Genomic DNA, 16515 nt, shown 5'->3' with positions numbered 1-16515 from the left:
GATTCCGACTTTTCAAATGTTGAAATTGATCTATGTCCAGGCATTTGCAAACACAGTGACAATACGGACTGGCAAGCTATAGCCCCTGTGTTACACTGTAGGCCTACATTTCATGTGTATATCAGATCTAATTTTTACTATTCTTTCCTTCTGCCCGCTTCAAAGAATCAGTCTATTCCCCGAGCGATTCTAAATTCATACACATATGCGATGACAACTACGGGTACATGTTATTGTCGGCGTTTGGAATAGCCTCTGCCTTTTAGGGCCTATGTGTGATGTACACATCAGCGCTAGTGTAGACATTTGCTATCTATCAGTTTTCAGCTCAGTATTGTACACTGCAACAGTATTATATAACCACTGTGTCCAGGTGTCATTGTGAAAATTTGCTAGAAATGCCGACAGAATTAGAAAGTGTTGTGTAGAAGTCAGCCAGGTTGGCCTTGAAGGAGGGCCAATTATTGTGCATATGTCAACATTGGGGGTTTCTGGCAAGTTGTCTCAAAATGAGGTCCTGGGTTTTATTTGTCATTGTGGTGACTACGGTGGGTGTAACTTCAGGTTTTAGTTGACTGCTGCACCTATAGTAGCCAAACCTTTCGAGTTCATCCTCTCGTATCTTTCTGCTGGAAAATGCTGAGAGCAGATATGGTTGTGTTTGGTGGGTACAGAACCCTTCTGTCTTGTGCTGTGAATCCACACCTTCTTTAGGGTCAAATCATCTGGAAACTTGAAAAGGTTAACTCCAAGGTTCTTCGACCACCTCTTTTTACACATGTATACAGAACAGCAAACCATTTCGTGGAGAAATCTGATATGCTTGTTGTCAAGTTTGTGGCTTCCTTAACACTGAACTAAATGGCGAATCTGATAGCTCATAAAAGTTGGACTTGTATGATGTCATTCGGCGAAGACAACAGGCTGTGGGCCGAAAAAATGCATAAACCCAGCCTCATTATCTAGTGATTTTAATGCCATATAACTCAGATTAATGCACCTTTATTCAATAACTTTTTATACTCAATTCAACAATATCTACAGGGATGGCTAATTATGAATAAATAACCAGTCTGGACACTAATCCTTTAAATAAAGTTTTGAATGGAAAATAAATGACCTGCTACATGGTACATACTATAGCAGTATCACATGTACATCCACCTCTGCCTTGGAAACTGTAGTTACAGCTAACTGCTTAATCGTCACTTGGCTTTTAGCTATACTACTACATACAGCTATGACTTAAAAGACAACAAAAAAAACAAATCTCAGTCATCTCGGAAACACAGGTGAAAACAAAAGTTAATGGCTACCAGGCTTAATAATTATTTTCTGACATGCTTGGTTACTCGGTGAATCATTTTCTTTAAATCTGGAATTTCTACCAGGCCATGAGATTTTTAGAGATTTTTAACCTGAAGAATGATGTGGCGTCAATCGTGCCTGACACATATGCCTACAAAAAGGCAGAACATGGTTTATGGGACGTCTGTGGTAGCAGATGCAGTCTCAGGTTTATAGAAATAACTTGTGTCCGATTGGTGAATACTTATAAAATGGCAACACTTTTGATTTTTCTCAATGTGTGTGATTTGTTTTGAACACTGATATCTCCATTATTCACAAAGATAATAAAATGGTATGGTTTTTAATAATCTGTATGTGGGATGCCTTTCCAATGTATTCATGTGTACTTCCATTTGGTGTATTCGTTTAAATTACACAATCCTACAGATGATCCTAGCCTATACATACATGTACATATAAAGCGCCCAATACAGGCTGGCTGCTTATCTAAACCAGGAAGCTAGAGTTCCTTGTCGGTATGAGCTATGACAGGTATATACACAGGTAGTTTTCTTTGTGAATGACATAAGTAGGCCTAGGTCAAACATGTAAATATATCTAGGCCCACACAGCAGGCCTATAAAGGAGCACATATATGCATCTCTGATTATATCAATCTATCATACCACATTCTAACAACATGCAACATGTATATGCAAAAAGTACATTGTACAACCCATCAGTAACTTGACACAAGTGGTCTTTTCTGCACACCCATGATGCACTCACAAGTAACATTCATGTGCAGGGAAATCCAAATAAATGTCTCACAGGCAAATTAAAGTAGATGTTCACTGAGTTTTAGCACCAGATAGACGTTACAGTAGAATTCATTCCAACCATGGTGCAAGCTAGATTTAAAAAAACTACAAGTCAGGTAGGAGTATACGTTCTGTTCTGGCTACTATATGGTGCACAATGTTAATAATCTTATGTCCATATTTTACATTTTGTATAACAAAAAATTCAAATTTCAATTTACAAACATAATGTACATATAAGTACATAAAGCTTATAAAATTCATCTTATGAATACTAGTACTGTATAAATACTTTGTATATAACACATTGCTGGTAACAAAAATAAGGTGATTTTGACCTTACAGTGGCTTTAAGTATATACTAATACATGTGGTATGTGATGGTAGTATTTCAATGTATTAAACTGAACATGTAGTATCACTATAATAAAGAGTACCAAAACATATCAGAACACGTTCAAACACTAGACCGAAACTACATGCCTTTTAACACAGGTACATGTATTTATAAAAAGTTACGCCATCAACATTACAATGCATTAAAGTAACCACGTCGTTTAAAGCCAGTTGTGGTTATAATGAGATCGGCTAATCTTACCTCTCAACATACAGAAAGATAGATCTTCAAGACCTTGTACATCATGTCTATAACACACTAACATATAAGTGAGAAACACTACCTGAGGATTTGTTGTACACATACTTACAAGTGAGTACTCTCTACAAAGTTCACAACGCTGACCTCTGTGGACTGACCTCCGACCACAACAACAACCCAGAATCCATGTCCCTCATCACTCACAAGTTCACACAGTTAAACATCTCAAGCTGTCACAAAGGGACGTACCTGAGTACAGATGTCAACGCCTGTGCCTGGCACAGTCCCGCCACAATGTACAATACAGTGCTTAAACCACACTATAGGGTTTTGTATATACAGTCACTAACTTTGAAGATGCAGCAAGACATATACATTTAAATAGCATGAGGATATAATTATAACAACTGTACACATACACTGTAGTTCTGACAGAAGGCAGAGGTGGCCAATTGCAAACACACAGACCTAGGCTATAGTTAGCTAAACCAGTGTATAATATCACTGTACATTACTGTAATTCTACAACCTTCTTCCATGTTTGCAAAGTCTTTATTCAAGCATATTCTAAAGGCACTCTTCTTTGTAGACCGTTACAATTATACTTTTTGTGAAGCCCAGAAATTGGCCAATCCAACCAATGTAGTTTTGTCTCCAAAATAAAAATACAACTGTGCAAAAATTGCACGGGAAGTTGCTCTTTTATATGCAAAAATACGGACAGATTAGGGTACTAGTTATTGGTGTACACCACCTAAAATTTTCCCCTAATAAACCTCTTAAATTTAGAGGCTAATACAGGGTCATAAAATATTACTATGGCACTGAACCTTACACTTTCCCAGTAAGATATCACTGTACATGTACCTTCCAACCAATCCTTATCACACCTATTTAAGTTTGATTGATTTGTGTTTAACACTGTAAAGTGTTTTTCACTTATCAGACAGAAATCAGGTTAATCAGTAGAGGGAAACTGGAAGCAACCACTGACCTCTGCCAGGCACCTGAAAGGCCTCCTGATTTAAAGCCATAGCCAAAACAGCCACCGCATTGATATAAGGCCAGATAAAGACAGCAAGCCAGCACTTTACCATCAAGAATGACAAAACCACTCATTCAAGCAGAATGAGTAATTAAAGTCGCTGAAGGATTTTAGGTCAAATCCATAGTATCTATTGTCACCTTGTTTATTTTGTACCTGTATATACCCACAATAATTTGACAAATCTGTGCCTGTATATTCCCACATTTGACCATTCCATCCCGAAACATGTGGAATGTTCATATATGGCATAGAAAACTAAAGAGTTTTAGAGATTCCGCGTGACTTAAATATCACTATATTTCACTGCTTGTCAGTTAGTTTATGATAAATCCATAAAAGTTTGCTAGCCATATAGGATAAAACCAACTGTTAGGTGATTCATGAGTGTAGAGATTTTAGTGTTTGTGAGTTTCATGGTGAACAACAGCAACAATGCCCATTCGAAATAATGTGTAAAAATAGCAGTCGAACAAAACGTGCATTATGGTGATTATCATAGAAAAAAAAAAGAACCAAGCCAATAAGTTTTAACATTACAAGTTCAACCAAATTAAACGTTGAGGTCTATTTTCAACAATTTCTGATATTTACCTGCCTTAATTTTTAATCACTGAATCCATGTACAATGTAAAGTAATTTGGACACAGTTCCCATAAATCTGGAATGTTCGTAAGATGAAAGTTCACATGTGATACAGTAAATTTTGAACATTATGGCATTTATAACCAAGAGTTCTGAAAGCTTAAGATATACCGTTCATGGAAGACGAGATAATTAATGTCATCAAGTTTGGTGTTAATGATCAAAACACACAGAACTATCATACTTTCCATCATATATTCAACAGTTTTTGCCATTTCAATGGACTTCTGATCCGATAGATCTTAAACAAAAAGTGAACAAATTTTACAACTCTGAAGACGTGAAGCAGTTCTGTATGCATATAGTGATAACAACTATAACTCTATGAATAACAATGCAGACAGACAGACAATGCCACACTATAACTCAGGTGTAATAAAAGTACAAATACAGAACAGGATCATCATCAGGAAATAATCAATCATTTTACCTGGTTTCCAGATGGAAATTTAATCTATATAGCCCGGATGTAGAATGGTAATCATAAACACTGTCCAATACATGTGTTAATGAAACCCATGTACATGCATCTTGACTCACAAACACAGCTTTTATGATAACATTATATATGCACGAACTTGTATCTGTCTCTGGCTAGGTATAAGGATGTCTCTCCATGTACTCTGGCAATAAACCTTCTATATTACAGTTTGACCATCGTGACTACTGAATCCAGTACATTAACACAGGACATACATCTAAATGTGTATCCATCCTTGACGAAACCTCATTCAGTCTTCACTCAGTCAAGCCCTGAAGTCTACTTGCACCTGCAAATCATCACATCGACTGAAGTGCCTTGCACACATATAAAGACACCCGGTAGATAATAAAATAAATATTGATACGAATTTAGCAATAGCTACTGCACATATATCTCCATTAGCTGTTATGTACACACAAATATACATCTATAATTTAGATTCAGCTCCATTACCTCTCACTTGGTAAACAAGTCATATGCAGGTGTAATGTGTATCCTCCAAGGACAGCTGTAGCAGTGAGTCTGCGTCTCTACTCGCAGAAGATTGTGAAGCTACATGTATCTACAGGCACTCACACACATCCAACAGAAACCTGGCTACCTAATAACACTGGGCAATTTGTTATCCTTAAAATTATGTGTTACACTAGTATATTTAGATGTCTGTCATGGCCTAATTTAGATATGCTGATGCCATACAATTCAGATTTAATCGCTGGAGTATGATTACCATTTTCTCATGGTTTAGCTTCTGCAGTAAATAAAATGTTGAGTAAATGAAGTATTGTTGAGTGACTTGTTTACTGATTTTTTTTATTTGATTGATGTTTTACTCAAAATATTTCATTTATTCAACTGCAGCCAGCATTATCAGGGTTATGCTAGAATGAAACTGGGCAGTACCCACAGGAAACCCGCAACCATCTGCAAGTTGCTAGAAGACCTTACAACAACTGACTGGAGAGGAAGCCAGCATGAGCTGGATTTTAACTCACAAAGATTGCTTTGGTGAGAGACTGGTCATCACATGTACTTCCCTACAACGTGGCACGCTAAACCCTTCAGCCATGGAAGCCTTGTTGAATGCCTTGCTCATTTGCATGTTTATAATTTGTGTTGGGGTGGGGGTGGGGTGTGGGAGGGGGGGGGGGGAGAAATAATAATCTGAACATTTACAAATACATGTGTATATAAATATATAGCACATAGTATAACAATGCGTATAATAAAAACATTGTCGATAAACATGCATATATACATAAACACAAATATCCCCACACACACCCTATATGAACAATGAATTAACCACCTTTATATTCATTAGACTCACAATAAACCTAACCAAATATACAAATACAGATGTATATAACAATAACCGCCATTATAAAATGTTACATTCAACAAACATCACCGCACCTACAAGTACATAACACAATATTGTTCTAATTAGCACCCAACACTACATGTACAACTCTCATGGCTCATCTGCAGTAGTACACTAGTTATCTGGTTATAAAGACTAAATTTCCAGCTCATTCTGACTTCCTCTCGGTATATGTGAAGGTCTTTCAGCACCCTGTGAATCATCATGGGTTCCCCCCCGGGCTGTGCCCGGTTTCCACCCACCATAATGCTGGCCGCCATCATATAAGTGAAATATTCTTGAGTACGACATAAAACTCCAATCAAATCAAATAAAGACTAAATTTTACATGTACATAAATCACAACACACCTACGCTATAGCTACATGTAGCATGAATTGCAATTAAACCACATTTAGGCCTACTGATGTACATCATAATATACCTCGATCGGACAAACAGCTGGCCTGCTTCATAGTAGAGTATTAATACATAATACAGCATATTATATGTTATACAGTTATACTACGTGTGCATGTATTTGGTATAGTACATACATGTATTGATCACTACAAGCCTACCTGACTTCATAGATCAACAGGTGAGAAAACACCCGGTATATGTGCACACTGCTTTGTGTATCATTCGATCGTTCGGATCAGCTAGTACTGAATGGTTAACCTGCATCCAGCATGTAAATATGTGAAGATGTGAATCAGATAATCAGATAAAAACTCATCATATCAGTAGGAGTGCTCCTATAATGACTTCAGTATTCTTTCCTAAAAAGATGTATGGTTCATCCTTGTACCATATTATCCCTGTTAAACTGTGACACCAATAATTCACTGGGTGGTTTTATACATGCATCAATTTTTCTACTACAGTACATATGGAGCCCTTTAATTATCTCCTACCTACAAATATATAAAAACAATACAAGATATAACTATACTGTACACCTTATACATGTGTATATATATATATATATATATATATATATATATAAACAAAATACATACAGAAGAACACAGCAAAAATGTAAAATATGGCATAATTATAGACTCAATAACTATTACAAATTATAAAATTTTGAAGTAATTCATTCCATACAATCTGATAATTTATAGATAAAACATTCATACTACATGTACATATTAAGCATTGAAACATACTACATGCAATTGTAGAGTTGTCTTTTTATAATTACAAGCCTAACTGTCCGACATGTCAGACCAGAATTTCTTCACGTCAATGTGTTATAGTGGCAACATATTTTTAAGTTGTCAAAACCACCAGCATATAAATGACAAACTGATTAAGACAGCAAATGCCTCATTCATGACTGTGGAGATTATATTTTATCTGGAAGCAGGTTAAGCCTGGGGCTAATAAACGTGTCATATAAACCAGGACATCAAGGCCATCCCATGTACAATATATGTACATCTACTTGTAATTGCTGATTCCTCACTAAATGGCACCATAAAGTAGTTTCAGGTAAATTCCACAATAACTAGTTTGTCTGATAATCCAGGGTAAACTCTCATCATGGTCTGCGGAAATTGCTGCCTAATTACTTTCTGACTATAGATTTACATGCAGGGTTTATAATTATCCAGGAATTTGCTACTGCATAGATGTGTCCTTATTTTAAAAATGATTTCAGTAGTTCCAGGGAATCTCTTATTTTCCACTTTTTTCATTACATTTTTAAGGGAAAAAAGAAAAGAAAAGAGTTAAAATTTTTAGAAAAAATTATGAATTTTAGTTTATGTATGTGTTCTTTTCACAGACTGTCAGGCCCTGGATCAAACTGTACAATAATCCTCAAAGTGTTCGGGTGTTTGCAAGATTTTTATGCAAGCATGTTCTGAGGGCATTACTAGTATTTTATGAAAGCTGATAAAGCCAAACTTTTTGTGTAGCCCTGAAATTGGTCAAATCAACCAAAATATTTTTGTTTCCAAAATCAAATGAAAAAAATGCATAATTCACAAATGACAAGTCTTTGATGTGCGAAACGGTAAACATGTTTCAGGAATTGGGGTAATTGTCACCATGATTTGTACTCACAATAAATATACTCAGTATATACTACTAACTCTAACATTATATGTATTAGTAATGAGAAAAAAAAAATAGCAATACACCCACTTTTTACCATACTTTAATAAGCCTTGTGTGAAGGCTACAGAAAAAGAGAAAAAAAAGGTAATAAAAAAGGTGGATGTATTAACAAAAACCATGCAGCAATTTGCACTTTTATACCCATAGGAATTTAAAGAGAAAGTACAGCAATAACAATTCTACAATCAGCCCCAGAACAATAAGAACATACCTTTCAGGGCCACATGTAACATTTTCATACGCATGCTACATAGAGTCCAAATTCAAGGGAGACTAAAATTCTAAACATATGCTATTAACTGTTAATATCAAGTTAAAAATGTTTTCTTTAAATGTTACTAATAAATACCTTATGTTTAACACTATTTTTAATTTAATAATTTTTTACTTTAACTTTATACCAGTGAGCCTAAACTCTGCCCAAATTACAACAGGTGTCTTCACCATTATTATATGTATAATTAACCATCAGATAAATCCTCAAAAGATAAATGAAAATTAAAATATTCCAATAATGAAAGTTTGGTTTTTGTGGCTTGATCTCCAGCACATTTACATGTATATGCAGGAAGTCTGTAGCACAACAAGGGATGAGTTTTTCTGTGTTCTCGTATTTTTAAAGAGCTCTTGCATGTGTGTTTACAAAAAAATCAATAACAGGAAGAGAAGTAATCACGCCTGTCATCAAAGTATACCTGTAATGATTTTCCTTTCTAATGTACATGGTTACAAATGACTGTTTCAACACTTACAGTGTTTCTTTCACACATGTGTATTTATATAAAACTCATCAGGAAACATTAGATGGTTTTTAAGGCAGATTTATTTCCTGATTTCGGGTTGAGCAAGCAGATTTCCTTTCCTATGAATTTATAAATAATTTAAATGCAATTCTTAACATAAACTGCAGTCTAAAACTATAGCACTGAGGTCATCAAGAAAATTACAAATTTTCCACTTGCTCGATTTAAAACCTAACTCTAATCCCTTTAGTCAACAACACTTACACCACTTATCTGTAATAAAGCAACTAGGGGTCAAAATGTTTGCTCATTCACTCATTTTTATGAGCTCAAAATAAACATGATGACCTCAAATTGATCACTGAAAATGATGTGTGGATGACAAGTCTTCACTGAAGTTGTCTCCCTTGAAGTGGACACACATTGTCATGGTTTTATAAACTTCAAAGCCTTACACTTTACATATAGGCTTTAGTTCTCTTTAAAAAAAAATATTACAATTAAAATGCTTATTTATTAATACCTTAATGTGCAGAATGTGTATTAAATGTTTTGGTTAATTTAATTGCTTGGTTGTAAATAGAGTCTGAGAGAAAGACAAGTTTTCATTTTACAAACATGTACATTTATATGAAGGGCAGTTTTATATGTCCATGCAGAGTGAAGAAAAATGTCTTCATCACTGAGGACATGACTAGATGAAGCTCAGTGCCTAACTGCAGATATACATGTACATGTACAGTGTTCAGGGGAGGTCCATGGAGTCAGTATGATAGGCAAATCTGTCTCCCATTTCTTTTGTCGTCACAAAAATGAATTCAAAATTCACTTAGATACATGGCACATGTACATGTAAGACCCCATTTCATCTATCCCAAGGGTTGATTAGAACATTTTATTAGCCCTGTCACTACAATGTATATATGTTCTAAAAAATAATGTATGAACACTAAACTACCCGATAATATATAAAAGATCTTAAAACTGCGCGCACATTTTTCTCCGCAAAGTATTCTACACATACAGGTACTAATGGCAAGACTTGCTATTATCAAAAACTTTAAAGAGAATTTAGGACAGGCCTCAGTTTCTGACTAACCTTTTTATCTACATGTACTTTTATGTTTGTATGGTTAAAATACAAATAAATGAACCACATGAATATGTAAATGAATGTAATATTAGGCAAGGTCTACACATCTTAAACCATTTATAAATTAATAGGGAGGACTATCTCACTCAATGTCACATACACAAGCCGACAGCCTAAAAAAATTTCAAATATTTCAGGCGTCTCAATACTGCCATCCATTATTTTTTTTTTTTTTTGTTCTCCAAATGAGTATATACATGTATCTACATGTTTTACAGATCCAACACTGAGCAGCCTGAGTGTACAGATATACACACACTACATGTAGGTGTGTATATACCTTCACTACCCCAGCTTTAGGCGTACAGGTAGGCTCCACCTCAAGCAGATTTCAATGGCCTTTCTTGAACAATAGTTTGACCCAGTTTTTTGCCGAAAACCAGTCTAACCCTGGCCTTGCTCAGACGATCTCCTGATTTAACTTCCTCCTTGGATAGCCAGGTGTGAACCACGAATACAAACTTATGATATCTTAGAACCTTTGCTCACATGCACTGTACAAATATAGACAAGTACATGTACATACAAGCCTGAAAAATTGGTGTAGGACAGTCAATGATGGCAAATCTTCCAGCTTTTCACATTATTACATTATTACAAGCGTTAGTTACAATGTTATAATGCCCATATATGCATGTATATATATATACATATATATTTTTTTTTCTCCCTTTGTTTTTTTTTTTTTTTTTGTCATTGCACTATGTGCATGATCCATAATCTAGAAATCCAACGAATTCAGTCCAACAAAGGAGAAGCCTTTTCCATTTATAACATGTATTTCAAAAAAATTCTGACATGCTAAAAAGGAAATAATCACCTACTAGGAAATGGATATTTGAATCTTTCCTATACAGATGCACTTAATGCACACATAGTACATGTAGTTTGACTTTCACACGGGTTTTACATCACACTGAGACATTTTATACTTGCATTATTATACAGACTAAGGTAAGATTTTGGTGTAGAGGGCCCAGAGAAAGCTATTTGACCTTCCCACTGTAATTCATCAACTTTTTCACACGATTGCAAGGTGTTTATTGAAATATATTCTCAGGGTGTTATTCTATGTCGCCAGATAAAATCATACTTTTTTTGAAGCCCTAAATTTGGCCAACCCAACTGATGTAGTTTTGTCTCAAACATCAAATTAAAAAGGTGCATAAATATGTGAAATGATTACCAAATTACAATAGGTACCTGCATGACTAAAATCTTCCTAATGCTCTAGCTGGTGCTGAAATACAATTTGTGGAATGTTGTCAAATGCATTTTAAAGCCAGCTATTAAACCACAGTTTAAATTTATGGTTTCTGCATTGATTTTTCGCATTTGTAATTGTGCCCAGTTGCATCTGGGACATATGTGCTCTGATAAATAGGATGATGCGATGCTGACGCTGCAGTGGATTTATCTATTTATTTGATTGGTGTTTTACATGCTCAAGAATATTTCACTTAAATATACGATGGCGGCCAGCATTATGGTTGGAGGAACCCACAACCATCCACTGCAGTGGAACATTCAGCATCCCCAAAAAGGCGTAATATGTCCCATTACTCCCATACAAAGGCATTTTGCACTTATGGTCGACAAGAAAGTAGTTCTGTGACCTCCATTTTTTACTGGAAATTATTCATTCCCGCTATGATTTCTATAAATTATGATTTCTGAGTCTCAAAAGTGAAGGGAAAATCTATACATACATCTGAGTGATGTGTAGTATAGCTGTGTATAGGATATACCAGTAAACAAAATATGTAAGTATTTTACATGTTCATTAGACAAAAAAAAAAAAAAAAGAGAGAGAGAGACCTTTATTTCTTTTATCCATACTGCTTGTTCCCACAACAAGTGCAATAAGGTCACAATTTTTTTTTTAATCTGAGTGTTAGAAGTTAAATGCAGTGAGTTAACTTACTGAGCCAGCTGGAATCTCTACAAGTTATTTGAGGTGTACTATCATGTCAGTACACAAAACACTATTTCCTTTACACCACTGAGATCAAGGAGTTTCATTTATACTTTTTGTAACAATTTTCCTATCTCTCCCGGGTTAATTTTATGAGAATAGGGTGTTTAACGAAGCATGTATCATGGCTAAACCTATGGCATGTACATATGTACTAGTACAGGCATTTACATGTATGCCATACATTTATGCCCCTTTTCCAAGTCATTTTGTAGACAATATTGGTTGTCTTGGCAAACTTTGGAAATTCCCCAAAATTATAATTTTATTGACCTACACAGAATAATGCTCTCATAATATGTTTGAAAATTTCTTGCAAGTATACAAAAAGGTTGAAGAATTACTGTAGAATGTACATGTAGGTGTGTATCAAATATTACATTTCACCTAACGTTTGGTTAAGCAAAAATGTACTTTCAGAAGCATGTAAAGGCCCTAAAGACAATTTGATGCCAACTTTATAAGTTTTTCTGACAAGCAAATCATCAAAATTCACAAAAAACTCTTCAAGCGGCCCTATTCGATGGATTAATCAATCAGAACCACACAAAAAAATGTGTCACTTGAAAAATGATTAACTTCAGGTGAAATACAATAAATGTATATGTGAGAAAACATGCTAAGAAATATACAGAGGAAACTGCACAGTGAAGGTTGAATATGAAATAGTTTTTGAGTGAAAGCTGAAAATGATAACAATGAAAGCGTAATTTTCACAAAACAATTAAAACAATTTCCACCTTTCACAAGACTCAACCATCACTGTGCACTATTCTATTAAAAATAACAGTCTTTTCTCTAAGGTTACTGTACATCCATGATGTATTTACCTGTACAGTTACTGTTGTTTTCCCTTGTTTTGGGGATGCAGATAACGCTATTTGAGGAGTATGCTATACTGACCTGTGCCATGCTGCCCTGTGTGACAGAATGCGGCATTTCTCCCCAGCGCCCAGTTACAAGTGGATTATCATCACTATACAGTGGGTGTTCAAAGTGAGGGCAAGACCGCGCATCGGATCAGTGGGGGTGTAAGCTGGCACCCTTCAGTCACACATCAACAGACACCTAGAACAAAGTATCACACAGATTTACAGGTACATGTACAGATCAGTTATCCCACATACGTGGTGTACGTTAACTTTTTAGCAGTCATGTTCAGGAAGTGTATGTTTGGAATTCCTGTATCCTGCAGCCGATGCCATATGTGTCTGTTGACTAGGTTATCTCCCTTTGATTTGGCAGTGAAAACAATAATGTTCATAAAGTGATCTGCCCGTGCATCAAGCCTAAGGGCTGAATGGATGGATCTTTTAGCTGATAAATGTGTGACACGTTTACTCAGTGAGAGGATATGGAAACATATGGTTAGCCTAGCCCAACATGAGGGTCACTGACACCATATATTTTCTGAATCTCGTCACTGAGCAAATGTGTATCTATACAATAGCTCATCACCAGCTCGATATCAGTACAAGTATGGAATCATACACACTTGATGTTTACAGGAAACAAAACAGCCATGTGTAACTTTGACTTTTCTTCAGCCCAAGGCAATAAAGGAACTCTTTTTGATTCCAATTTCAAGTATTTCAGATATGTTCATATTAGAACCCAGGGCATCCATGGCTTGGTGGTTAACATGCTCAAGAGCAGCACAGTGACAGTATTGCCTCTCACAATGCGATCGCTGTGTAATTGAAGGCCAGCTCATACTGGCTTCCTCTTCACTCATATGTGGCAAGGTCTTCTATCAGCCTGTGGATGCTTGAAGGTTTCCTTCCACAATAATGCTGGCCGTTGCTGTTGTATACGTGAAATATTCTTGAATACGGTGCAAAACACCAATCAAACAAATAAATCACACATTTATTCACATATGTACTAATAGCAATACAACAAATTTGCAAAATCATACATCTACATGTATATACATGTACACAAATGTACAAAAACCTACGGAAAATAGCACTGAAAAATATCTGCCTTTGTATTTATAATTTTCATAAAAAATTTTTTTAAAAAAAGACAGATGTAGTACTGTACAATATGATGTGCTTAAATCTGTACAAACAGTCTGAACCCACATATTCATGTCAATAACCTATGGCATACACACGTTAAACATGTACTTTATACTTACTACATGTACCGCACATGCATCTCTTAGCATATGTGTGCATGTAAGGACAGTAGCAGGATGTGAACTGGGTCTGAAGTCTAAACTGAAGAACTGCAGATTGGACCACATGTACAGATACCAGCTTACAGTACCTGTACTCGCGTGGCTGGAATGTGTCTAGCACAATACAACTGATCATTTGTAACAGGAAAGTTATCCAGAAATCTGAGAGTCTGCGGCTGTAGATGTACAGCAGTCACATGGGCAGACAGGCTAAACATCCATTCTGAGACTGCATACAGATCATCTTGCTAATGTTCCTAGGGTTTGTAGGAAGTGCCCTAAATGAGACAGGAGGGAGTGGTTATATATGTAACAATTGAGCCTGGGGTGTTTCACCTATTAGTATCCCACGTAACACTCTCTACCATACTGTACTATAGAAACTGTACTGTACTATACATGTGCTACATCACTAATTCACACAGATACACAGACATTTGAATATGTAGATGCATATGTTTTCCTCTTTCATGTGTTTATCACCAAAAGTTGAATCTAACCTACCCTATTTCTTCTAATTTTTGGCACACCTGGTCTGATCGTTTTTAGCAAACATGCAGGTAATTGTAGCAGGAATGTTTAATTCTTTTTTTTCTCACAAAGTTAGACAATCTAATGAACAACATACTCAAATCTTTACTTTTCCAAAAAAGCTGGGAAAGAACTATACCAATTTGTTTTCAACACTACTAATATGTTCCAAAAATTAGAAGAATTAGGGTAAAGTGTACAAACGAGGCCAATGCTTCAATGCATTCCATTGTTTTCTACTATTCAAGGAATCATGCAGCTGTAACAAATGATAATTAATAATACATAACAAGTTGAGCGGGTTTCTGTATTAGTGCATGTGTAATGGCTCCATGTACATGTACTATACATGTAGCTATTAATACATGCTCTTTTACATTCATTTGTTAGCTGATGCATTTATGAATGACGCATTTTTATTCCACGTACTACCTGAAGCACAAATGAATTCATATAGCTGATGCACGATTGAATTCTCATACTTCAGCTGAAGAGTTCATCCATGTACATGTATGTATGAATTCACGTACATGTATGTATGAATTCACGTACATGTATGTATGAATTCACGTACATGTATGTATGAATTCACGTACATGTATGTATGAATTCACGTACATACTTCTACCCTAATTCTCAACTTTTTCAACCAAAACTGTGACCAATATTTTGAAACATTCCCAGAGAACTATGGGGTGTAGAGACATAATCTGCACAGCTTTTTTAAGCTTGCATTTTAAGTAACACAAAAACATCATTTTTGGTGTCATTTTTATGGTAATCATATGCACAACTTCCACTGCAAAATGTGCTTAGAGGTCGAAAAGAGTGACAATTTACAGCACGTACCAGCTAGCTGATGGATGTACAATGTACATGATGCATGAATTCTCATACTTGTTAAATGTGACTATGTACAATTCGCAGTTCAACTGGCCCGCCCATGTGTTATTTAAATTAAAATCACACACACATATATATATATATATACATATATATACATATATATGTCGATCAGAATAATGTAATCACGGTAGATATTCATGATGGTGTGTGGTAATGTACAGATGTACCACCTCTCTCCTAATGAAGTCACACCCATACCAGTACAGCTACACCGACAACATGACACAGCCTCAAGCCTAATTACACACACAAATGGGATCAGCCATACATGTAAAAACTCTTTACAACTAATGACACAAACTTTTTCTTTTCCTTTTTCTTTCTTTTCCTCTTTCTATTATAAACCAGAAACCAATGTGTACAAATTATAAATGTGTATGACAAGGCGGATCTTCCTGTTTTATGTCACCAGGATATGGCTGAAATATTGCCGACATAACGCTAAGCTGTGATCTGGTGATCATTCAAGCTGGTTAGAACATGTGTAAAGGTAAAAAATGCCTGCACATCTACATGTACGTATTAAAAGTTATCAGACTGTACACATGCACAAAAGGAGCTTATATTCACTGTGATGTATGCAAGGCCATGGTCACTGTCAGAAAAAAAGTCGAGATAAAGAATTTTTTGATGTGTTTCAAAAAAC

General features: G+C 35.6%; 1 protein-coding gene across 1 annotated transcript in view; it reads right to left on the bottom strand.

Moving 5' to 3' along the window:
* LOC135472383 (tyrosine-protein kinase CSK-like) overlaps positions 1-16515 on the bottom strand; it is a 45067-nt gene that overhangs the window by 18193 nt on the left and 10359 nt on the right. The window contains exon 2 of the mRNA XM_064751858.1: positions 13151-13315. Within this exon, the coding sequence (XP_064607928.1) occupies positions 13151-13186 (36 nt within the window). The 5' untranslated portion in view covers positions 13187-13315. The remainder of the gene's footprint in view (positions 1-13150; positions 13316-16515) is intronic.

Source organism: Liolophura sinensis, chromosome 8 (genome assembly GCF_032854445.1).
Source record: "Liolophura sinensis isolate JHLJ2023 chromosome 8, CUHK_Ljap_v2, whole genome shotgun sequence".
NCBI classification, from domain to species: domain Eukaryota; kingdom Metazoa; phylum Mollusca; class Polyplacophora; order Chitonida; family Chitonidae; genus Liolophura; species Liolophura sinensis.
The sequence above is the reverse complement of the archived record's forward strand: the minus strand, read 5'-3'. Positions and strand labels throughout refer to the sequence as shown.